Source organism: Crocodylus siamensis, chromosome 5 (genome assembly GCF_052110815.1).
Source record: "Crocodylus siamensis isolate JL-2025a chromosome 5, ASM5211081v1, whole genome shotgun sequence".
In the NCBI taxonomy this organism is placed as follows: domain Eukaryota; kingdom Metazoa; phylum Chordata; order Crocodylia; family Crocodylidae; genus Crocodylus; species Crocodylus siamensis.
In genome coordinates, this window is record NC_143399.1 from 17,017,038 (window position 1) to 17,042,995 (window position 25,958).

The following is a 25,958-nucleotide window of genomic DNA, read 5'->3' on the forward strand; positions in this document are numbered from 1 at the left end:
CTCTTGCCTGCCATCTGAAGAAAGGCCAAAGGTTTTCTTTTGCTGGTTTGTTTGCTGTTTTAGGCAAGGATTATTGTTGGTGGTATGAGGGCTCCCAAGGGAACAAAGCCAGCTGGCACTCGAACCCATTTATGGACTGGCTGAGGGGCTCCTAAGTGGACCAAGCCCATCTGTGTGGGAGCAGGCACACCAACTCACGTACAGCGATCTTGCAGTGAGGGAGCGTCCGCCACCAATAGAAAGGAACATTGGTCTTGTGGTTAATTAGATTGGATTTGGAAGATTTGGGTTCAGATCCTTGCTTTGCCTGTGTGTCATTTGATCTCTGTGCTTGTCATTTGTACAATGGGGATGATAAATGTTCATAGATTCATAGATGTAGGGTTGGAAGGGACCTTGCAGATCTTCTAGTCCGACCCCCTGCCCTGGGCAGGAGAAAAAACTGGGTTAAAATGACCCCAGCCAGGTAATCATCTAGCCTCCTCTTAAAGACCCCCAAGGTAGGAGCCAGCACTACTTCCCTTGGAAGTTGGTTCCAGATTCTAGCTGCCCTGACTGAAGTAGTGCTTTCTAATGCCTAGTCTGAATGTACTCTCTAACAAGTTATGGCTGTTATTCCTTGTTACTCCAGGAGGTACTCCCCACTGGTCCCCCCCTAGTAAGTTTATTGACGGCCACCAGGTCCTCTCTCAGCCTTCTCTTGTGAAGGCTGAACAGGTTCAGGTCCTGTAGCCTCTCCTCATAGGGTCTGCCCTGCTGTCCCTGGATCATGCGGGTGGCCCTCCTCTGGACCCTCTAAATGCTGTCTACATCCCTCCTGAAATGCAGTGCCCAGAACTGGATGCAGTACTCCAACTGCGGCCTGACCAGTGCTGCATAAAGGCGGGGGGGTATCACGTCCTTGGCCCTGCTCGAGATGCATCTGTGAATGCGCGACAAGGTGCGGTTATTGTGTCCTCACATTGGCAGCCCATGTTCGTCTCGGAATTGATAAGGACTCCAAGATCTCTTTCTGCCTCTGTGCTTTCAAGAAGGGAGTTCCTCAGCCTGCAGGTATGCTGCTGGTTCTTACTGCCCAAGTGCAGCACCCTACACTTTCCAGTATTCTCATTTGCCCACCCCTGTAACCTGTCCAGGTCCAGCTGCATCCTGTCCCTCCGTTTTAGTGTGCTCACCTCACCCCAAATCTTGGTGTTGTCTGCGAATTTAAACAGGGTGCTTTTCACCCTCTTGTCCAAGTCACTAATAAAGAAATAGAACAGTGTGGGCCCAAGGACCGAGCCTTGTGGGACTCCACTGTTCGCTTCCCTCTAGGTCGAATGTGACCCGTCCACCACCACTCTCTAAGTGGTTCATTTCCATCTTTTTCTTTAAAATGAACTTTTTAGGGCAGGGACAACCTGTTACTATATATTTACTCAATTGGACCCCAGTATTACCTGGGGCATCATGGTGCTGCCATAATACAAATGACAAATTCTAGGAAAACAATAGAGCAGTCAAGATGTATATGTAGTGGTCCTTATTTAAAAAGTCAGCACTGGTCCACAGATACCAGATATCAGTTTTTCTCTGTACTCAGACTGGGAAGCAACTGTTGTAACTGGTAGTAAAGGCAAATCTTTTTTATTGCCACTAAATACTCTAAAACCAAACACTCATTATGCTTTCTGTATCTCTATAATTATTATGCATAGTCATGTTGGAAACAAAACAGCACTTCCTCATGTTCCACCCCAAATCATTATGTAGAAACATCCAAGTTGGTAGGGATAATTTAGTGACCTGTGCATCAGTTTTGCCATTTCTAACCTCCTTAGAGTTACAGGTTCAAATTCTAGCCAGGTTGTAAAAGCTGTTCATTTTCTCAAGACAGATTTAATCAATATATTTATTTTGTGTGAGACAAGGATTTTTTGGGGTGATTAACTTTTATTGGACAAGCTCAAGGGCTGGAACAAAAACAAAGTTAGACAAGGTTTTGAATGAGGGGAACTCAGTGCCCAAGATGAGTGGTCATTCCTTAAGGAGACGATACTCAGGGCCGAAGGGGTGACCATCCCAACAAAAAGCAAGGGGGGCAGGAGTGCCCAAAAGCCCCCCTGGCTCACCAAGGGTGGCCAGGAATGCCTGACTGCCAAAAAGGCGGCGTACACCCGGTGGAAGGGGGGCATTCTTCATCAGGTTCTGATCATTCCTGGACCATCACAGCTACAACATCACTCTAACACTACCATTTACTCTGTGTGTAACTTTCAAATGAGAGCTTAAAAACAGAAATCCTGTGTGCACACTGAAGACTTTATGCCATCCTGTATAGACATAATTATTATGCGTAGGCATGTTAGAAACAAAAAAACACTTCTTTGTGTTCCACCCCAATGAAAGCATTATGTAGAAACATCCAAGTTGGCAGGGATAACATAGTAACCTGTGTATCACTTTTGTTATTTCAAACCTCCTAAAAATTGCAGGTTCAAATTCTAGCCATGTTGTGTGTGTGTATGTGGATGATTTTCTGTGGTATTATTAGTTCAAATTTGATCTTTCTCAGCCAGCCATTGTATTCTTAGTTAAAACTGTGATTAAGGAGACTTCTGTTTTCTACCCCAAACTCCCTATGTAAACCAGTGCACACACGTCCAAATTATACAAGCTTACCGCTGATATGTTCATTCTCTGAGGGTACGGTATCCCACCAAGCTGTATGTGAAGGTATGTCCACATGGTGGTTGGAAGTGGGATTGCAGAACGTGAATGCACAATTAACCTAGTGTTAATCTAGCAGGCTCGTCTACCAATAGCAGCCTGGGCTTCAGGATGCATTAGAAAAGCCCAACTGTAACCCCTGGTAGTAATATGAGCTCTCATGCTGACTTTTTGGCTGCTTCAGGTTCAGGTACATAGCGATGCATCCCTATTGAGCATAGATACATCCTAAATGTAAGTAAACAGCTTGCTTGCCTTGTTCACCTTTATATTTAGTGTTATAATTCTCTGGAAGAGGGATGTTTTCTCTAAAGCATCTCTGCAAAATTTGTCATAATGACTATGTTGCTATAATTTCCTGTGTGTTTAATAGTTATTTAGAAATTTCTGAATATTTTAATCAGTTCTTTGGAGCTGCTGTGTGCTGGTCAAGAAGATGGGAAAGAAAGTGATTTCATGCTTGAGCCTTTTTTTTGCTGCTCTGATTTCAGTGCGCTCATCTAAGCGTGTAGTTACTAAGCAGTGTTAGGCTGTGTTAAAGTTAGCAGGTGCTGTGAGCAGTCTCATGTTAAAGGTTTATACTCTCTAATGGGGACCTCTCAAACCTGCCACTGGAAGGATGGGGAGGAGGGTTGTAGCCTGTCCCTCTCTCTGACCTGTCCCTCTCTCTGGCACTCTAGTCACAGTATAGACTGGGGAAGGAGAGGGGAAGGAGGCAAGGTGGGTAGGGACCCTCTTGTGCTGCTTGAATCATTCCTCAAACATCCCGACTATTCCCTGATCATGCCTCCAATTGTGCTTCTTGGATCAACTCCTCTGCCCTGATTGCCCTCTTTTCATCCTGATCCACACCCCCGCACCCTGCCACCTGGATTACCCTCCTGCTGCCCTGATCAGCTTGAGAGCATCCGTGGCAGCAGGGAGGTGGTTTCCCTTTTCTTCCTGCTCCCAGGCTCCCTCCAGCCTGTGCTGCCTCTGTGCTCCTGGAACTAGCTTGCGTGCCCCAGCTGGAGCCTGAGGCTGCCTGCTCACCCACCAGCTCCTCCCTAGTGATTGTCCAGTCACTTCCGGCAGGGGAAAGGGGAATGAGGTGGAGGGAGTAGGAGCTGCTGGGCAGCTGTGGGGGGGCAGGTGGACATGGGCCTGATCTGGGTACACGTGGAGCTGCTGGCTCCACCAGTGGAGCAGCCAGAAGTTGTTAAGGTAATTCAAGGTAGCACTATTTAAAGACAATCCTCACTTCAAGCATCATCACTTTAAGACACCTAGAAGGCACTTGTTAATTAGGTGTACTGTGGACACCTAATTAAGTGCTCTTAGTGTGGTCTGATTGTGTAACCTCACCCATAGAATATCTTCTGTGTATTTATTGATCTGATAATGCATATGGCTGGCTTTTATTTAATTTTTCTCTGCTCCCATGTGGTATGTAAGGTTGCTCATGTCTCCTAACTTGTTAAAAGAGGATCCCAGATGATTTCTTTTATAAAATATCAGGACAGTTATAATGGAGCTTTATTTTATCCTAGTTTTACTATCTTTTCATTAAGAAAGGGCATTTCTCTTTGCATAAATGGTCCATACTTTATACATACATACATAAACTTTTGGTAAAAGCAATGATAGTAAAACTACAAGATCATATTTTTGCAATTGTTGCTGCTTTTATTATTATAAAGCAAAATCATTTAGCATTCCATGTTTGGCAGTAACTCTTGTTTTCTTCCAGAAGAAAAATGATGACTAGTTTTCTTACAAAGCTCTTATGATCCCAAGGAACAACTGACTTGTTTATTTCATATTTTGGTAAAGAGGCAGCTTCCCCTCTTGGCTTGCTGATATCTTAACATTTTCCACAAAGTCCCAACTACTCTGAAAAGAGTCCCAGTTTTAAAATATGCTTTCCTGGCATTTATTTCTCTCTTGGAAGACTGGAAAGCAATCTAGGATCAAACGCCAGGATTCTTGTACTTAGGCCAGGGAGTGATGAAATTAATGGCCTTGAGGAATCTATAACAAAACAATAGCTCACATATGGCCCTCAATAACTCAAGCATTAAAAAAATATTTTGATTCCCCCACTCGGATTGTAGTGATGTGAAATAGCTCTGAACAGAAAGTGCTTCCTACTGTTCATAACAGAATGGGTCTGAAGTACAGAGATGAATTGTATGGGATTATGAATATATAATGTTGGAGATACGATGTAGGAGAAAATCTGACACAGATAATGAGAGGGAATTTAAATGGCTGTCCAAGAACCGCCTTTACTTCTCAGGGTGGAACTTTCTTGGGAAGAGAAAGTTTGTTTTTAACTCTAGTTAATTTCTCCGTTTTATCTACATTAAGTGTTGCTGTTTTCCTGTGGCAAGTGAATGATCTGGATTCCAACTGTGTATTTTGAAGGAGTGTTATGATTCTTGAAGGTATATGGGTTTTAATTGACTATATCCTGGGCGAAATGTTCATACCAGCAAGGACTGGGACTTCACAGATGAATCCTGGCACGCTGACTACAGATTTACTCTTTGGTTGGCAGTGTGTCACAGACCCACAGGATTTTCTGTGCTCTTGCCTCCTACTATTAAAAAGATGAGTCTTGCAGCTCCACTACCCTGAACCCTGGGGCCTGGTTTTAGCACACCTTTTCCTTATTGAAGCTCTCCCAGCTGGGTCCAAGAGAACACTGATCTCCTGGTCAGTGAGTTACCCCACTCAGGAATTATGCAACCATCAGCTGCTCCTTAGTGAGGCAGAAAAGCCTTATCAAAATAAGATGGATTTTATTAGGCACCGGGAGCACAGTGTGCAGGATTCGTTCCTTTGAAAAAGCCAAGTTTGCATGCATGTCCATGATGGCAGTGTTATGTGCTTCTAGCCAGAACATCTGGGATTTCATTTCTTCCCCATCTTTTCACAACTTGCTCCTTTGTTTCCAGCTCTAAATCATGCTGCTGTCACATTATGCCTCTTTTGGCTGCTGGTAACTTAAAGCCAATATCCAGCTATTGCTCTTCCACTGTATCTCCAAGATAGTTCCTTTTGTATTCAGAAAGTCCTTGATAGTGCTTTTGTATCAGCTGTTATGCATCTGTGAGTCCCACATGTCTCTGTCCCTTGAAGGAAGTAACCCTTTCAATCTTGGTAGCTAACAGTACAATAGCAAATGAGGAAACAACCAGGTACGCTTTCATAAAAATAGTGCAGACATTTTCCATATTCTCTTTGTTGTGTCCTCTGGATACAGATACAAATCCTTTCCTTATGTAAACTGTTAACTTCATTGTACTGTTAAATTTTGGCTTCTTGGAGAATTTTAAACCTTTTTTCTTGTAGAGATTCTTTAGTTGGGCTTCTCCTGGTATCCTGTGAGTTTGATATAAAGTTCAAATTTCCAGCTTGCTGCTTTCTACCAAATTTTGCCCATACTTCTTTTCCACTTTTTCCACATAGCTACAGGTGCTTACCTGGAAAGGCGGTGAGATGCCAGCTAAGGAAGTCTATCTGGACTCACCGTTCTGGAAACTTTTGTATTCCTATGATGTCATTATAGCCAGAAAACAAATGAAAAAATTGAAGTGGTTGGGAGAAATAAACCATGTCTGTTTACTTCTGAAGAATTGGCCTTCCAAGTAAAACATTTTACTGAACAAAGGAAGAACCCATTATGTCTGTAGCATATATGCTGAAGCATGTCAGTTTGTGACTAAAAATCTAAATTTAGCAATTTAGAATGGGGAGAGTGTTGCTTCTTTGAACAAGTCCACTTCAGATAAACTGCATAAAATAAAACTCAGAAACTTTGTAAGGAATGCTATTATTGTAACACATCATCATCTGAAAAACAAAACAACGATGCATAAGAATGGTATTACCAATAGCTCATACCTATAGATTATCCCTGAGCTAGAAATATGGTGGTTAGATCTGGAAAAGGTTAGATGTGGGAGGTGGTATTTGGGTTTTGGGTTTGAGACCCAAATCATCAGGGTTTGTGTTTAATTAGCCAGAACATTCTGGAACTACTGCTTTAATATTTTGTCCCGGAATAAAGGAAACCTTGTGAGATCAGTTTGTCTCGCAACTGATTTCATGATTTGCCAACTATTTTTATTTGGAAATGGTGGCCACAAAGAAACCATCCCTGGAAACAGGGACCCGTTCAATTTTAAATCTGACTTGTAGCCATTGGCATGTCATCAGTTAAGGAATATAGGCTTGAACCTTCATGGATTTTGAAGGGTACTGTATTCAGAGCTCTAGTTTTGACCCATCCCTAGTGAACAGCAAGGTGAGAGCCCACTCATAAATTCAAAGAGCTCGTTCAATGTCCAACAATTATTTGATTTCCTAATTGTATCTAGTGTAATTATATTTAATGGATTTTGCATTAGGTCCCAAATGAAGTTATAGGAAAGACTGTAGTAACTCGAATGATCTTTGGTTCAAGTCTTTGATCTGTGGGGATGTGGGGTAAAAATTGTACTGTAGGCCATAAATGTTGGATTATAATTCTTATGCTATATTCGTTGTATTGGCTCTCCGTGTGCACAAAAGGTAAATAATCTAGGTATGCCTCAATTGTATATTATTATGGCTTGCTATTTTTATAAAAGATATATCATTACATTTTGAAACATATTAACAATGGAAAATAATTTTATAAGCCATATAAACTGTGTCAGATCTGGAGTTCAATTATGCATTGTTGTTAATTTGTTATGGATTGTTTAGGAGAATAATTATGAAATGTATGAGTAATAAGAGTAGACAAGCAGTAATTTAAAAGGAATTTTTTTCTGAAGTTTTAAAAGAAATATAATACAGGGAAGAAGCAAGGCAAAAAAACAGAATAACAAAAATGTTACAAGTAACTCCAGCACTGGATGCTCAGACTGGAAAGTATCTCCAGCTTAGACTTACATAACTGCTGTGTAGGGCTGTGCAAAACAGAAGCGTTTTGTTTTGGCCAGCATTTTGACGTTTCAACGGAACAGCGTTTCGTTTGGACTTCTGTTTCGAGTCAGAATGGCTGTTCTGTTTTGTTCCGTTGAAACATTTTGCCCATAGTATATAATGGGGAAGGTTGAAACAGGCTATAACTTTGTCATTTCTGATTTGGATAAAACTTGCCAGAATGTAAATTGGATGCTTATCTTGCTGGGATCCTATGACCCCAGCTGACTTCCTGCCCTTTGGGTAGGGGGCTGGACTCGATGATCTCCCGAGGTCCCTTCCAGCCCTAATGTCTATGAAATCTATGAATGGTAGCCCCTTCTGAGAACACGATTTGTGCCAAGTTTCAAGAAGATAGGTGCAGGGGGTTTGGAGAAACTGCACCTCAAGCTGCGGACAAGCAAAACTCATAACAGATGATCCTGTGTGTGTTAAGGCACAGCAGGATGAAAGCTGCAGGGGTGGTGACCCCTGCTGGAAAACTGCACCTCAAGCTGTGGACAAGAAAAACTCGTGACATGGGTGCTTGTGCAACTGTGTCTACCTTGGGGCATTGGTTGGGGGGGGTGGGAACTACTGTAGGCCTGGCTGCTAAGCTATTGTGTTACCAGTTGCCAATTAATCATGATTCGCTCAGGGACCAGCACCATACACAGTTCCTAGTTACTACATAATGACTTAACAAGCATGGATTAACACCTACAAAATTACAGACTAAGGAGAGGAAATAATCAATACAGACAATCAACTGCCCCAAGACAGACACAGCCAGTTGCACAAGTACCTATGTCATGAGTTTTGTCTGTCAGCAGCTAGGGGTGCAGGGCCCCAGACCCCCCCTACACCGATCTCCTTGACAGCTGGCAGGCTTAGTGGCTGCAGCAAGGCCTAGCAGCCAGGCCTGCAGTAGTTTCCCCTCCCCTGTGCCCCAAGACAGACACAGTTGCACAAGCACCCATGTCACGAGTTTTGCCTATCAGCAGCCAGAGGTGCAGAGCCCCAGAACCCCTGCTCCTATCTCTTCAACATCTGGCAGTCTTTGTGGCCACAGCAGGGGCCACTACCCCTACAGGTTTCAGCCTGCTGTGCCTTAACACACACAGGATCATCTATGTCATGAGTTTTGCTTGTCTGCAGCTTGAGGTGCCGTTTCCCCCAAACCCCTGTACCTACGTCCTTGAAACTTGGCAGGCTTTGTGGCCTCAGCAGGGGCTAGTATGCCTGCAGTTTTGACCTTGCTGCGGCTTAACACGTACACGTGATGTGAGTTTTGCTTTCAGGATTTTGGGGTGCAGTTCCTCTGAACTACCTGCACCTATTTTCTTGAAACTTGGCATGCATTATGCCTTCAGAAGGAGCTACCATTTCTGCAAGTTCTATCCAAATCTGGCCAGAAAAGACAACATTATAGGCTGTTTTGACCTTCCCCATTAAAGCCTATGGGCAAAATGTGAAAACAGCATTGAAACAGCGAAACATTTTGACTTGCCTCATTTTCTTTCGAGGCTGTTTCGACCATTTCTGTTTTGTTTTGCCTCAAAACAGGTCAAAACAGCGTCAGAATATAACTGGTGGCGAAATTTTGCACAGCCCTACTGCTGTATCATTGAACTCTGGCAAAAAATGCCAGATGACTGTCTATACTGACAGATAATAGCACTGAATATTCATAAATCATTTGACAATTCCTCAATACTGCAAGTGCTTAGGAAGAAGATTCAGTCACCCACTATTTCCTAGAAGCTTAGTGGAGCATCCTCGAAAATGGCTGCTGGAAGGTATTGTATATATTGATATAATCAAAATAAAATAAATATATGTGGGGCAAAGCAAAGTCAGAACCTAGTTTGATAAGAGATCCATGTTAGTAGATCTTCATTTCAGGACCAAGGCCATATAATGGCATTCACTGTGACAGATACATGCTTTCCTGACTAATCGCTCAGCTCCAGAATGTGAAGTTTTGCAAGCACCTGAGCAACTTGTATTTGCTGCATTAAAAAACACCCCCAAACTCCTACAATGAACATTTTTCCATAAAATATAGAATTGCCTTTCCCTCCCCTAGATTAAATATAACATTAAGTCACATTATCTATGGGTGGGGGGGATACTTTACAATAACTATTTTAGAGTTATCAAAAGTATTAGGTTTTTTGGCAAAAAAATGTGGCAAAGCCAGTAAAGAATGCACAATTACATGATATAAAAAGGCAGTGATTGTTTCCATTTGTATAACTCGCCTGGTTTTGCAACTCAGGAGAAGTTTGGCCAACCGGATTTGTGCCATTCAACTCATTACATTAAGCAAGTGTATGTTCTTCTTTGTACAATTGAACACCGATCACACTTTAAGAATGCCTTCTTTTTTTAAATATTCTTTTTGGTTCAGAGAATTGAATTAATTTGAACCTAAATTCTAATGTGACACCATACATCTGCCCTTTCTATTGCATAATACACGATATCCATATCATACTGTTTTATTTAGAAAACATCATTATTTCTCCTTAATATATCTGTGGCAACTTGTTTATGTTCAGTGTTTAAAACTTGTGAGGGCTTTATTAAACCATACATTCTTTCAAAAGTATTTGTAGTAACAGAGTATTCTTAGGCCGTTTGAAGGAAAGTGTTCCAACCATGTGAAAAATGCATGAAATCAAATCTAGAAACTTCAGCCAAAAATAGTCTCTTGTGTTGTGGTTCAGTTCTGAGAAGGAAACAATACAGAATATAAAAGAGTTAGTTACTAGATATTTTCCAGGAGTTGGTCCAAAAGAAACTGTAGTAATGCCTGGGTTTGAATGAGATTTTTTTACTAAGAAAATATGTCAAATTATATAAGAAACAAACATGTTGTGCCTTCAAAGTAAACACAACTTCTTTAGTTTATAAAACGTAGGTTCGCACACCAATTACAATTCTGGGAGTATATTTATCGGATGTTTTGCAGCTACAACCTGGACACAAATCAAATCTTGTAGCTTTTTTCACAAAAGCCTGAACCTAATTCAGGGTATTGTAACAGTTAATATGACAACAGTTTTTGAAGTAATATAAAAGCTCATATCTCCTGGTTTAAATCAGTGTCTAACTACTATAAATTAGGATGAGTTCTCCATTAGGTGGCAGATTATTCTGTATCTGCTTACCACGGGATTCCTTGTATTGTTATCATAAGGATCTAGTTCTGGCCACTGTCTGACACTGCAGTAGTTGGACTACAGGTCTCATCCTGTCTGGTAATTCCATTTTTCCTAGGGGCCAAGTCTCAATAATGCTGTTTCATCAGATTGCTTTGCTACCTTTTTAAAAAAGAAAGGGGGGCGGTACTGGGGACCACTGGTTGCTGTAGTAGAGATTCAAGTAGAATATTTTATTTTATTGCTGAGCTTGAATATTGCTGTTTTCAGAGCAACCTCTCTGTTTCAAATAAGTCTTATCCAAAACACAGGTAGGATATGGTAGCATGTGTAGAAGATTGTTGAGGAAATGCTTTCTAAACAGTTATATTTTCCCAATGTAGATCCGATTTGTTATTGGAGGACATACCTACAAGTTCTCTAAAAGGCAATTACATGGTTAGTCACTGTGCCAGCAAGGAACATGACAAGTATGAATGTCACATACCTTCAGTGAAACTCAGCTACACTTATATCTTATGGTTAAAGATCACAAATGGTGCAACAACTCTTCGGTCACCTTTACTGTTGGTCACACCCATAAATATCGGTAAGTGTTGATTTATTGTACACCTTTGTTATAGAGAGTGATACTGATAATCAAATGTCCTCTTGCTACTGGATGAATCTTTCAAGAACCATAGGTAGGGCTGTGCTTATTCAAGAGTGATGTTGTAGCTGTGGTGGTCCAGAACTTGTGAGAAGCAAGGGGAGGGAGGTAGAAAAACAGCGGGAGGAGGTGGGGGGTGAGAGATTCTCAGGGATAGCAGACACTCCACTCTGCTGTTTTTTAGTATCCCGTGCCTGGTTCCTGTAATCAGAGGTCCAAAGACTGTCTTTCGTTCCAAAGCTTGTCTAACTTTATCCCAGCTACATAGTCCAATAAAAGATAGCGCCCTGAGAAATCCTTGCCTCTTTCATTTATTCTTTGGGTAACTTTTGCTCTCTGGACCCAGCTAGTTTTGTTTCCCTTCTAGTGCAAATCTAGGAATGGGAAGGTGTCCTGGAGGCACTTGCCTTCTCACCTGGAATGGAGAAGGGTAGGACAGCTTGTGGAGAGCCCCTCTGTGCATGCATCCAATGGCAATGGTTAGCTGTGTCCTTTTTATTACCTAACTTGTAGTAAAATGGAGGAAATTAGGTCCCATGGGTTGCGTTTTATTAATTTCCTTTTTAACTGATGCTTTGCAAAAAAAAATAATTAAAAAATTAAAAGCCTTTAGGATGAATTATTTGGACGATGAGTAGATTATATGGATCACTGTATGCTGCTTTCTGTTTAATTATGTCACAGAAACAAATTTCAGTTAAACAGCTGCACCTGCCAATGTTAAAAATGACATAGATATAATTCATGTAATATGCTCTGAATAATAAGTAAAGTTAGATGCATTTTAAAAATGTATAATTTTAATAATGTGCTCTGCAATCAGTGAGCTCAATAAAAAGAATAATTAGTTTTAAAATAAAAAGATGAATATTAGCTAAGGTTGAGTTGTTTGCGCACATGAGCCATAGCAACAGAACACATGGCAACAGAATGTGGAAACATTAAGTCCAATCATGTGACCATTCAGATTACACTATAGCAAAGAAGCCTGTTTTAAAAAGAAATGCTTCTTTGCTACCATAACGAAATTTTGATGTCAAGATTACCTACTCAAGCTTGCTAAAGCTGCTTTGAAGCATTTGCTTCTGTTTGTTTCCTTCAAGAGTCAGTCAGGTTCAAACAGTTAGGGCTACTACTGAATTTAAGGTTTGGCCCTGAGTAGTTCAATAAGTTCAATATCTTTGATAAGTTGAATAAGAGATTGATAACCTTACTCAGCTCAAAGAGTATCTGTCTTACTCCTTGAGAATTATCACTGATATTCTTCAGTGAGACACTTGCTCAGAAAATGGCCTTTTAAGGACACAAGTCTGTGATCTGATCCACACAGGTGGACATTCGCACCTGAATGAAACTTATTAAAAGAAGGCGGCTTCCCACAAGTTCTGTGCTTGGTCTGCCCATGCAGATCGTAATGTAGGACTTAATTTCGTGTGTAAGATGGCCTTCTGAATCCCTGTTTAAAAAATTTGCAAGTTCTTTGTTTTTAGATGATATACATATGCTTGTCTATTTACTTAAATATTATTTGCTAAAAGTGGTAGTCCTGAGTGAGAGAAACTTAGTGGTTTCCTTCAAAACTATGCCCTAGAAAGATGAAATTAGACATAGTTGTTTTAATTGCACAATGATAAACAAATGTATTTGGTAACAGCTAGAAGTGGAATACTAACGTCTTAACTTTGTTCAAGAGAGAGTGAATTTTATACTGGTGTAGTTATCATTCTGGGTTAAGCATCCACTTTTTCTCCTCTTTGTCCTTTTTTATCCCTGTTGAAGCCTTGTGAAATCTTCAGTATTTCTTTCCATCCAGGAGGGCTGTAATAAGGAAATTATGGTAGAATGGACAGGGCTACATTCAAAGCCTGTGGTTTAAGATACTAAGAGAGCTTCTGCTTATTTAGGAGATGAGCAAATAGCCTGGCCAATATACCTAGCCCATAACCCAGTGTTTTCTGGCTTTTGATATGTGGGGGACACTTTTTTCCCCCCTCACTTAACATTTGTGGCACACTTTATTTGTTGGTCATGGCCTGGGTCTAGTTCATGGGCCTGTTCCTGCCATGTGGGGCAGACCCAGCAGAGGGCCAATGCCGCCATTTCTGGCAGCACACCAGTGTGCTGCAGGACAGCGTTTGGGAATATCTGCCCTACCCATTTTTAGCAAAACACTTAAGCCAATATTTATGCTGTATAAAATCAGGGCCTTGTGAAGCCAGAAAGTGATCCCTAAATAATTAAGCTAAACATGGCTTGGTTTTTAAATATTTTAGTTAGAATACAGCTTGCAAATAATATTACACCACATTGCTTTTGTCTATGGAAACTGTATTTGAAGTGTAGATGATGAAGTTCTGGAAACATGTTTGGAGAGAAGTTGCCGATTGAGTGGTAAGTCCTAAAGATGTTGTAGCTGGCACACACTGACAACAATCACTGCAGTGGGTGTAGTAATCATTTTAATGTTTTTGTACAGTAAAGCCTGAGCCTCCTTTGAACCTGCAGCTAGAAATGACAGACAAATGGCAGGTAAAGATCTGTTGGTCCAGCCCAGCATTGTATGCCCTTCAGTATGAAGTGAAATTTTCTGTGAATTCTACTCAAAATACTTGGCAGGTGAGTCTATTTGTTTTGCTTGCTTTAAGGTGAAATAAATCTAATTCTTTATTTAAGCAAAATCGACTACAACATTTGGTCTAGATCCCACAGTGTCAAAAATCTACTGAGATGCTAATGTAAGAATTACTCTCTAGGGCTAAGTACAGACAGTCAAAAAGCCCAAGGCCGAATTGATTCAGTCTGTGTAGGTTAGGCTAAGCTGCAGAGTTTGAACCAACAAGCAAATGAACACATTCACTTTTGATTTAGGAAATGCAGCCACATGTCTGCAGTGGCTGAAGCCAGAAGCTGGGGGGCACTAGAACATGCCAGCCAGCCACTCCAAGGCTTTTCCACCCTCACTACTGGAGCAGAGGGCATGGCCAGCCCCAGCCCATGCTCTGCCTGGGTCAGGGTGGGGGAAGGTGGTAGCACTGAATTCATAAAACCTTGAACAAGAACAGTTCTTTCTCTGACAAACTATAAACTAAAAATTATAAATACAGCCTGGGAAGTGAGTTTGCTTCTTTTTCCTGTTGCCCCTGAGGTCTCTGGTTTAACCCTCTGTTACAGGTTTAAACCAGGGTCTGATCACTTAAACCAGTTTATGTGTAACTTGTGTCCCTAGCCTAGGGCAGCTACTAGTTCCCGTTTCACCAAACCTGCTGAAATCTGCAGTGGGCTTTGAATTTGAAACTTACAGCATTCAAAGCACTTGTCTCTGCTGAACGAGTTAAAGGACTGGAATCCTGGAAGTCTCAGACTTTTAATGTGGAACAAAGTACCATTTACTTGCATACCAACACACCCACTAATATCTGCTACTCCCTCTTCCTGGGCAGGATTTTAGCCTTTTTGAAGTTAAAAGCAAAGTTTCCTTTACCTTCACTGGAGCTAGGTTTTCACTCAGTTTGTGTGTGTGTTGTATTTATTAATGAATTATAATTACAGCACACACTTTTTCTATCTCTGATATAAGAGGATCAAATGTTTAATAGAACCCAACTAAATATTGTAACTATTTTCTACTGGTTTGTGACTTACTAAAACTTTGAATAAACAGTTCTTTTAAACTAAAACTCTGTTTGTTCCTTTGACTCCTCCATTCTTGTGAAGTGTCATAAAATAATAATGGCTTCTGATAACTTAACAGGTGGTTAAGACTGTCTTAGAAAATTCCCTGACCATAGACGATACGCTGCTTGGTTCTTCATATTTAGTTCAAGTACGGTGCAAGCGTCTTCATGGTCTGGGATTCTGGAGTGAGTGGAGCACACCATACAGTTTAAACACAGAAGGTACATCATATACAGTCATTTAAATAGCCATTGTTTGGAATGCAATTGTTTATTTTGTGGAAATGAATACATGTGTGCATCTATTATTTAATGTGCTTTACTTAGTAGCCATTATAATCCAAAATACAGGCAGTCCTTGGACTTAGAACACAATTGGTTCCTGAAAACCGCATCTTAAGTCAAAATGTTGTAACTCGGAACCAATTTTCTCATAAGAAACAACGTTATAAATGGGGGATTAGTTTCTGAACCAAGCCCCAATACCCTTTTTTCACCAAAAATACCCCAGAATTTTGTACTCAATCAAATATAGATGAGTAATATAGCTACATTAATGTATTTATATTGTAAATAGCAATCATTGATTTGGAAGGACTTCTTTGAGGTGACTTTGCTGGTCTTTTTTGAAAGGCTCTTGGTTGGACTTTTTGAAAGGTTCTTGGCTGGAGTCTTCTCAGGAGTCTTGGCTGCAGGTTTTTCTGGAGTCTTGTCTGCTTTCTTAAAGAAAATGTCCAAGGAAGTTTGGACAGATGTTCTCCAGGGAGATGAGCAACGCAGCGAACTTGTTCGCAGGCGTGGCATTGCATCGGATCAAGCGTTGTAAAGTCAAAACTGACATCATAAAATTGAAATAGTGTCAATTTATAAATGTTGTAAGTGCGAAATGTTGTAACTCGAAATGTTGTAAATCAAGGACTGCCTGTACTACAGTGGATTAGGTAAAAAGCATGCATAGTAAATTCTCTAAAGGGTGCACTAAGATTTGGCTACACATCTTACGATAATATATTGTCATTTGTAAAGTAATACCTGGCCCAGTGGAGATTCTGGTGTCATATCATATATTTCCTCTAATAATCCCATTGCATATCTTTGAGATCCCCATTGTGGGATTGGGTTGCTGTGCTTTGGATCCCCACAGTGGATCTGTTCACTTTTTAGCTTTCTGTTGTTTGGGTGAGTTCTTAGCCTCTAGCCTCAGTTTGTGGGCATGCAGTCTCTGTGTGATATCTGTCTTCAGAAGTAGGACCCCGCAGTACAAGCTGCTCAAGCTGCAAGGCCAGTTCTGAATTCCTTTATGATAGTTGAAGCCAAAAACAGACTTTGCAAAGGAATTTCTAAATTAATTAAACTTTAAAGATCTAGGCAAATCTGGTAAGCACCACTAGAAAGTTCCCCTTTCATTGTGAGAAGCAAAGTATTTTTTGGACAAACTGTATAGTTGAGAGTGCTCTTAGACAAGCTTTTGGGTCACCTGAATAATGGAATTTTGTGCCCAAAAGCTTGTCTAACATTTCTCCCAACTATACAGTTGTTCCAATAAAAGATATTGCCAAAAAAGCCCTTTCTTCTTGCTTGTCTCCTTGACCATCACAGCTACACCATTCCCACTGTTCCTTGCCCTACTTTCCTTGACACTGTTTGATATTATTTGGGACTTAGTCAGAATTGTAAAGTCCACGACCCCAGGGTCTAAGATCCTTTCACTACTCTTCTCTGCTTATAGACCTTACTTTCTGGTTCTGGTTTCCTTATGAAAAAAGCTAGTATGAGATCATTCTGTTAATAGGCTTTCAGTGTCCCATGTATGATCAGCCTCAGTTCCCCATCAAATGAGCTGTTGTTTGGCTAACAGAACCTAGGCCAGGGGTGGGCAAAATGGAGGATCCAGCTGGTGGCCGGACTCCATTTCCCAGCAGCCCCTGCCTGCATTGCGCGAACTGGTTTCCATGGAGACCCCAGTAATGGCAGGCGAGGGCAGCGAGGAGCTAGGTTTTCCATGGAGACTGGCCCAAGCAGCACTAACAGGGTATGCGTCAGGGCTGGGAGCTGCTCCAAGACCAGGGCTGGAATCCTGCAGCAGTGACAGAGTGCTTTGGAGCCAGGGCAGAGCCATGATCCACTGCCTGCACACCCCTGTCTGGGGCATGTGGGCAGCAGACTGCAGTTCTGCCCCAGCTCTGGACCACGTTGTCACAGCCACAAGATCCTGGCTCCAGAGCAGCTCCCTGCCCAGCCACGTGCCCTTCCTTTGCTGCTGGAGCCAGTCTCTGTGGAAACCCTGCCCCCGCACTGTCACAGGCCCACTGCTGCTGGGGTCTCCAGATAAACCCGCCACAGTGACATGAGCAGGGGCTGCTAGGAAATGGAGTCCACCACAGGCCCAATCCAGCCCATGGGCCAGACTTTTTCCATCCATGGTGTAGCCCTCAAAAATGTGGTGGCCTTGGGCAGATGCTACATTTATGTCCTAGGGTGCTTCCATTTGAATGGATGTTACTAAAGGTTCAGTGACCCTTGTTGTTTAGTCTCTAGTCTTCTGCTGTATATGACTGTTTTTTCTGTATGTTTCAGTTTAATTTCAGGGTTACAGAGCCACACCAAAAGCAGAGAACAATCTTATGGTCAAAGTGGTGGTCAAAAAAATTAATAATGTTTTTAGTTTTTTGCATCTGACCCAAAACAGGTTATACAGAAGACCTTTCCTTCTTCACTGTATTCATCTTTTTTACTAAATTTCAAATCTAATATACGTGAATAAGTGTGTTTTGTGCGTGTGTTTACACACACAGACATTAGGGATGCGTGAAGCTTCAGTAGCCAATTCAATTTGGAGGACATTTGCCCTGATTCAGGGACTGAATCTTAATTGAATAGGGAGACCAGTGAAAAGCTCTGAATCACTTTGAAGTATCTGAATCAATTCAGAAAATCTTTGGAAAAGATTCGGCTGCTTCGGAGATTTGGCCATAGACTAAACAGGCAGCAGACTCAGCTGGTAAGTCTGTTGGGATGTGGGAGGGAGGGAAAGGGGGAGGGGGAGGGAGGGATTGTGGTTGGGGCTGGGACAAGCTGCTCAGCTGGGGCAGGGGGACATGGGATGCGGGTGCAGCAGCTCTGGGAGTGGGGGCTCTGCCCTGCTGCTGCTTACCCAGCTGGGGTGGGGAGGTGGGGGTGGGATGCAGGCATGGCTCACTCCAGGTGGAAGGGGGTAAGTGGCAGCAGAGCAGAGCCCCAACTCCCAGCAGTGATGCCGGTACAGCAGTGTTGGGAGTGGGAGCTATGCCCTGCTGCTGCCTGGAGTGAGCTGTGCCTGCCTCATTTCCCTCCCCCTGCCCCCACACCAGCTGGGCAAGTGGAAGCAGGGCATAGCCCCTGCTCCCAGTACTTCAGCGTCTGCATCCCATGCTCTTCTGCGTTGGCTGGCAAATGGTGACAGCACCTACACCTGCCATGCCAGGTGGCAAGTGGCAACAGGGCAGAGTCCCCACTTCCAGCACTGATGTGGGTGTGGCAGTACTGGGGGTGGGGTCTATGCCCTGCTGCTGCTTGCCCAGCCAATGTGGGGGGGGGAGCACGATGCAGGCTCGGCTTGCTCTGGGTGGCAGCGGGGCACAGCCCCCACTTCCAGCGCTGCCATGCCTGCATCAACATGGAGCGGGGGCTCTGCCCTGTCACCGCTTGTAAGCTGGAGTGGCAAGGCACAGGATGTGGGCATGGCAGCACTGGGAGCAGGGGCTATGCTCTGCTGCTGTTTGCCCCCTTCTGCCTGGAGCAAGCCATGCCTGCATCAGGCCCTCTCCCCGCAATAACCTGGCAGGGCAAGTGGCAGCAGGGCAGAGCCCCTGCTCTGAGCGCTGCCGTGCAAGGCATCTCCTGCCCCTCCTCCCGGCTCCAGCTAGGCAGCTTGTCCCAGCCCCAATTCCTCCCTCCCCCACACCCCTTCCCTGCCCCAACCACAACAGACTTACCAGCTGGAGGCAGCTGGCCTGCTTAGTCTATGGCCGAATCTCTGAAGCGGCGCTGAATCTTTTGGATCTGATTCCAGTAAATCGAATCAAGACAGTGATTCGAATCTCTAAAATGAATCACTGTCCTCCAAATCGGCCAAATCCGAAGTGAATATGTGCCACTCCTCACAGACCTAATACACATACACACTCACACCCAAGTATGCTATGCATGTGTGTGTTTATGATGCACACACCCACCCCTAACCTCTATTTTATAGTTCAGGTTTTGTTTTAATTGTCCAACAGTATAAGAAGTTAAATGGTTTCAGAGCTAGCAAAGACTTGCATGTAAAATACAAACCATCATAATTAAAAATGTGATTATTACACACATGAATTAATAATTTAAGACTTATAAAACAAGTATTCTTGACATGTTGCACAGTAATGGCTCCTCTGGAGTTAGTTAAGTCTGTCAGCCAGTCACTCATCCGTAAGTGTCAGAGGATGATCCTAAAACAATAGAGCTTACTAGGTCTGTTATTCTGAATTGTTACATAGTTGTTATAGCAGTTGACTGACTTTGCAAATCGCCCTTTTTCTTGTAAGTGAGGGATATTGCTTATATTTTCCCATGACATTTTCAACATTCGCCTCAGTTTATTTCAGTGACTCTTGCTAAAGTTATCTGCGTAGTCATTGTTTGAATATACAGGCATATGTGTACTTTACAAACAACGTTCTGCATTTGTGTGCAAACTCCATGGTCAAAATGGTCTAACATGGGTGTCTAAAATTAGATGTCCAAATTACCAATTTTACCTCTTTAAAGGAGGCTGTCTTCAAAGGTCCTCTGAACCTATTCATTACCAAGTTGGTTAATTACATGCCTACATATGGCATTGGGTGCTTAGTTTTATGCACTCATCCTGTACATACATATACCATACTGTAGCTCTAAATAACGACATCGTTATAAACATGCATGTGTATATGGCTGCACATATATACACATTCTGAAAGGTTGCAGGCATATCTCAAAGTATATGCAATTCATCGAAAACACTGAGATGCAGTAGATATATCTATTTAACATCCTGTTATTAATTGTGTTAAATACTCATTTCACTGACAGAAAGTCATGTTGTGATGAGCCTGATGACAGCCTTAGAGTGAGTAATTTTTTCGCTGCAGGAGACATAAATTGGCCCATTTTCCAAATGAGTAGTGTTAGTTTTAACCAATGGAAGAACAGCGCAACCAGCAGCACAGTTGGTAGCAACAAAGAGACTGGTAACAAAGAGGTTGCTTTGCATTCATGCAAGTAGATTAACACTTCTGAAATCAGAGCTATATTTCTGTATGGCTGATAAGCATTATATTTAGGTCTGTTTATAATCAGAACATCTATACTGATACCAAAGTGATGGTGTTTTGCACTGCCATTCAAAAGATACTTTATTTTGCAACTGACCCCAGTAGTTTCTATGGAACCTTCTGCACCACCGAAGGTCAGATCTGTTTTATTAGGTGCTCCATACACTGCTTTTTTTTTTTTTTTTTTAAATATAGTCCAGCATGTGTTTAAGTCAGGGTGGGCAAACTTCAGCCCCTGGGCTGGATCTGGCCCTTCAACTGACTGGATCTGGTGAGCGGCCAACAATTAATTGCATCTGGCCTGCAATGTTCTGCATGGGGCCGAGCCCCACCTGCTCCTGCCCAGGTCAGCCTATGCTGTGATCTCCTGTCTACCCTGTCCTGGCCTCTATCAGTGCACAGAGGTTCCCAGCGGGGCTGCTCCCACTGCTGCAGCATCCACTCAGGTAGTACTCAATAACCCTGCCTCCAGTGGCTTCTCCTCCTCCTGCCCCTGCTGCAGCCCTCTGGGCAGTTGACAGTGCAGGAAACCTGTGGGGACATTAACTGGGCAGCAGATGCCCAGCCAGGTGGAGTGAGGAAGCTGCAGTTGGGTGGCTCCTGCCCCAGCGTGCCAGGGCTCCAGCTCCTGGCTGCCTTCCACCTACTTTGCATGCTCAGTGCAATGAGTAGTCACCTGCAGGGGGGAGCTGGAGCCTTATGCACTGGGGCAGGAGCTGCCTGGCTGCAGCTTCCCCCTCAACTGGCTGGGCATTTACTGTCTGGCACATTTCCTCATGGCTTCCCTGCACTGCCTGCTGCCCACAGTGGTGCTGCAGGGGCAGGAGGAGGAGCTTCTGGAGGTGATGGGGCTGAGCAGTACCTGGGTGGCTGCAGCTGCACTGGAAGCAGTCCTGCTGGGAAGCTGTGCTTGCTGGCTGGGGCTGAGGCAGGCAGGAGCACAGTGCAAGCAGCCCCGGATGGGGCTCAGCCCCATGTGAAACACTGCGGGGGCAGTCATGGGGTGGACTGGGGGGCAGGTCACACCGCACCTGTACTGCCCAGGCAAACTCTGTTGCATGAGCCCCCTGTCCTCCCCTCAGTCCCCCCACTCACAGCCATCTCCCAGGTCCTACCATGTGGGCAGCCCCCCCGCCACGTGCACACCTACCCCACATGCCCATCCTCCACCCCACCACCTGCCCACAATATACAAGATTAAGACTTATTTTGAACTATGATGCAATCACCCCTGTATACATCACTCAAAAATGTAAATCAGGACAAACAGGTCGCTAGAACTCATTAAGCGGTCTTCCAGCTGAAATAATTGTCCACCCCGGCTTAACTCCTATTAGTGAATGGCTGACTAGGAATGGCCTTACACACATTTTTGCAGTTTGCAAAATTGGAGGCAAGATGTTGGTGAGCTGGTGAATTGGGCTTTTGTTCATTAGTCCCTATTTGTTTGGCTACTTCAGAAATGGTTTATAATCTCCTTAGTAAGAATACAACTCTGACTAATTTGATGCAGCCTAATCCTGGCTGTGGTTCAGTTTCAGTAACTGTTGTAGGGCCTGATTTTGCTATGCCAAAGTTAGTGAGAACTTCACTCCTGATTTCAGAGAAAGCAGGATCAGGGAGGCAAGGCAGCTGAGATGTTGCCTGAAAATGTTGTCCTACATGTTGCTAGTATCATCTTCTATTCAGAAATTTAGTTTGACTGGATATTTTCCCACTTACCATAAATATTTCCCAGCTTGCTCTTAATTATCTGATAGCTGTGTTCATTGTGCTTTTTACCATGTCTAAAATTGTAGTGTTGATTTGATTTTTGTCATTTTGTCTTCATAATAAATAATTTGTCCCACTTTATGTACTGTTGCATAAGTTACCCCTGGATTTTTGCTTCTTTACTATAATAGAGTTTTGAAAATTTGTGCTTCTTGTGTGAAAAGCACAGATATGAAATATTTATAAAAGCTCATTATGCATCTTTTTGAAGACTTACACTTTCAGACTTTTAGACAGCACTCAGTAATGCACTGTTGAATGTCCTAAGGTAGGTCAACAATGTATTAAGTGCGTGATGGGTGCTTCTGCAAAGTAACTAACATGTTTTAGCGTACCGGGTACATGCACTATAAGCATAAGACCTAATATTGCACTGTCTTTTTTCATCACGCATCTTTAAGTTAATATTCAAATATTAACTTAAGTGAATGTAATCATTCTATTAATATGTCTTCATCGTTTTATATGCTCTTGGCACTCAGAGAATAGCCAATTTTAGTGGATTTTTCCAAATGCAAACTTGATTTGTCTCACAATGACTTAATTATTCTGAGAGCATGTGTAAATTTCTAATAGTTTGTTATAAAATTAATTGCATGTGTGTATTTGCATGAAAAGCGCTACATAGTTTTAACTTGCAAAATAACTACTGCAGCATTAAAATGGCTATTTGTCTGATGTGTCAAAGGCCCGACATTTTCAAAAAAGTGCACTGAAAAGTATGTGAAAATTTACTGTATGTGTAAGACTGTGCTGTAGGCCCTGTAACCTCTTGTCATTTCATTCCTGTGTGATTGGAAATTTTGAAGGTACTTGTCCATATATGTCTGATAGATAAAAGTAATTAAAAAAAGTAATTGGGTCTTCTGCAGCTGTTCCAATATTCCTTAATTCTCATTACACTGGGAGGGTTGGATTTCTTTGTTTAGGAGCTAGGTTCAAAACAGTAAATATTTTGAATTGTTAAATGATTTTCTAAAGCTACTTCTTCTTCTTTGAGATTTCATTTCTCACAAGGGTTTTTTTGTTTTCTTTTCTCCCATGACAGAAGTCATGTACTTTCCTCGTAAGATACTGACGAGTGTTGGTTCTAATGTTTCATTTCACTGCATCTATATTAACAAAAATCAGATTGTTTTGTCCAAGAAGATTGTTTGGTGGCTAAATTTAGCAGAAGAAATCCCAGAAAGTCAGTACACACTTGTGAATGATCACATAAGCAAAGTTACGCTTTTCAACTTGAATGCAACAAAACCTAGAGGAACGTTCTTCTATAATGCATTGTACTGTTGTCATCAAAGTAGGGAATGTCATCACAGATATGCTGAATTATATGTAGTAGGTAAGATTCAAGATGCTTTCAATTTTATCAAGAGCTTCAGAACTTTATATGGTTGGAATATTTCAATTTAAAATTCCAATCAGCCTTTAGCAGTCAATAGTGAGTTGAAATTCATATTTTTGTGTATTAACGGTCTTATCTGTGTTTTATATTAATGTTTTCAATGTGTTTTAAATAGATGTCAATATCAATATCACATGTGAAACTGATGGGTACTTAACTAAAATGACTTGCAGATGGTCCGCAAACACAGTCATGTTGCTTATGGGGAGTTCTTTGCAGCTAAGATACTACAGGTGTGTATAGTCCTTAATGCATTATTTTTGTTTGAAGACTTGCTCTTGAAATATTACAGAAAAAGATAGTAAATCTTTATGAGGTTATAAGATCTGCTGCAGCTTTGCAGGCCAATCTTTAACTGGCTTTACAGCTGGCATCCAAGCTGGAACTTGCAGATTTCAGCACATATTCCATGTGTACAAATTAGGTCATTTCGATACCTAAAATATATTTTATTTAGACATTCTGCATTACTTGGATGTCAGCTGTGATAAAGTGGCCAGAAGCATTTGAAACTTAGGTAGAAAATATTAAATAACGATGTGAGATTTTTGTGTGAGCTTTATGTCGGTAGGACCTTGTCCTTAATGAGCAAACTAATGTGCCTTTTTAAGTTTCCCTTTTTTCTTCTAAATACTTCTGTTATTTCTGTGATGCAGATCCCATCTCACATTTATTAAATGAAACTTAGATTTGTATGGGTTTTCTAAGAGGAGAATTTGCCTGAATCATAATTTGTATGAATGAGACTACTTGCTTGTGTGTATAAATTAGAACAGTCCATATATGCAGGGCATATACATATGAGTCTGGAAGCTGTCTCACTCCAAGGCCCTTGCTACACATTACATACATCACAGTGGTTAATCATGCAATAAATTTATACTGGCCACATGTGAAAAGTAATTATCACAGACTTATTGGGTTAGTCATACAATAAATTTACACCAACCACACATGCAAAATAATTGGCATACCATAAAAATGACTATCAAGCTATAAACAGAACCAACTAGCTACAAAGTTAATGCTTGAAAATGTGTAACAGTTTAATAGCTGGTTTCTATCCAGCTTTAATCTGAATATGTATCAGGGCCCCAAGTGAGAAAGATATTGTTCAAGAGAAAATGATAGTAAAAGTTGCTTTGTCTTTCTTAGCAGCTCTATTGGCTGAAGTGATTTTGAGTTCAATACTGCTTACTCCATGCTCTTATGTTCCGAAAGAATGACCTTGCTTTTTAGTCTTATAGCTAAATTGGAAGGAAGAGGCAGACTTGGAAATTCTGACTTCTTTCATACCACTGACATTAATGAAATCATTCTAGACCTACTCTAGGGTAATGGATGGCAGAATCTGGTCTGTTTTTTAGAGAGAATTTTGATCAATAGACAACCTCTGCTACAATTTTGGAAAAGGGAGGTCGTATTCAGACTTGTTCCTTTTGTTTCTGTAATTTTTCCCTTATTTTCTAATTTAAAGTGATTCTGACAGTCCCAGCTAGTTAAAGAACTAGAAGATAGGTTTCTCAAATAGACACTATTTCACTCCTCAAGTTAGAACAGTGTTCCATAATTGGTAAGCTTTTTTCTCCGCATCATCTTCTCCATCCATGGGATCTTCTCTGCAGTCTTAATTCCTTTTCCCTCTTCTTCTGAATACTACATCAATTTTAGAAAACATTCTTAAGCCCAAATTCAGGAAAGTATAACTGTGTCTATCAAGAGCTATCCAGTGAAGAACAAAGGGACAGCTCAGGTGCCAACTTAGAAACTGCTTCCATAGCCACACAATCACACTGGCAGCATGGTGGCAGCTAGAGCTCAAGGTGCAGAGAGAAGTGCAGGTCCCTGCTGTAGCTCATAGAATTTTGCAGGAAGCACCATGAGTTACAGCAATCCTCCAGACCCGACAGATGATCGCAACTGGGTCCCAGGAGTTGGGGGATTCATCTGCAATTTGGAGTGGCTGTGAGTCTGCAGCTGTTCTCCCCTAGCCCTGCAGCTCTCCCCATCTAGCAGAGGCAAGGAGGGACCCAGGTCCCTCCCACCTCCCAGTCCTGGTTCTGTCTTCAGAATAGGAGTGGGGGAAGGGAGCAGAGGGAGTTTGGTCTAGGGTTTTTTCAGCTGGGAGGGTAGGTTGGGTGGATTGGAGCTCCCTGCCCCACTCTCCACTGCTGGCAGAAAAGTCCCAGACCAAACTCCCTCTGCTCTCTTCCCCTCTTCCATTATGAAGACAGCACTGAGAGAAGGGCTGAGCTGTTAGCCCACTCCTGCTCCCAGCACGTGCAGACAGATGTTACTGAAGGTCCTCTTTTT

General features: G+C 42.1%; 1 protein-coding gene across 4 annotated transcripts in view; it reads left to right on the forward strand.

Annotated features, from left to right (window-relative positions):
* The window catches only part of LEPR (leptin receptor), an 82,862-nt gene that overhangs the window by 25,946 nt on the left and 30,958 nt on the right, over window positions 1–25,958 (forward strand). For all 4 annotated transcript variants that reach the window (XM_090049634.1, XM_090049637.1, XM_090049636.1 and 1 more), the window contains exons 5-9: window positions 11,195–11,400; window positions 13,937–14,076; window positions 15,212–15,356; window positions 23,289–23,582; window positions 23,761–23,878. In XM_090049634.1, the coding sequence (XP_089905760.1) occupies window positions 11,195–11,400; window positions 13,937–14,076; window positions 15,212–15,356; window positions 23,289–23,582; window positions 23,761–23,878 (903 nt within the window). The remainder of the gene's footprint in view (window positions 1–11,194; window positions 11,401–13,936; window positions 14,077–15,211; window positions 15,357–23,288; window positions 23,583–23,760; window positions 23,879–25,958) is intronic.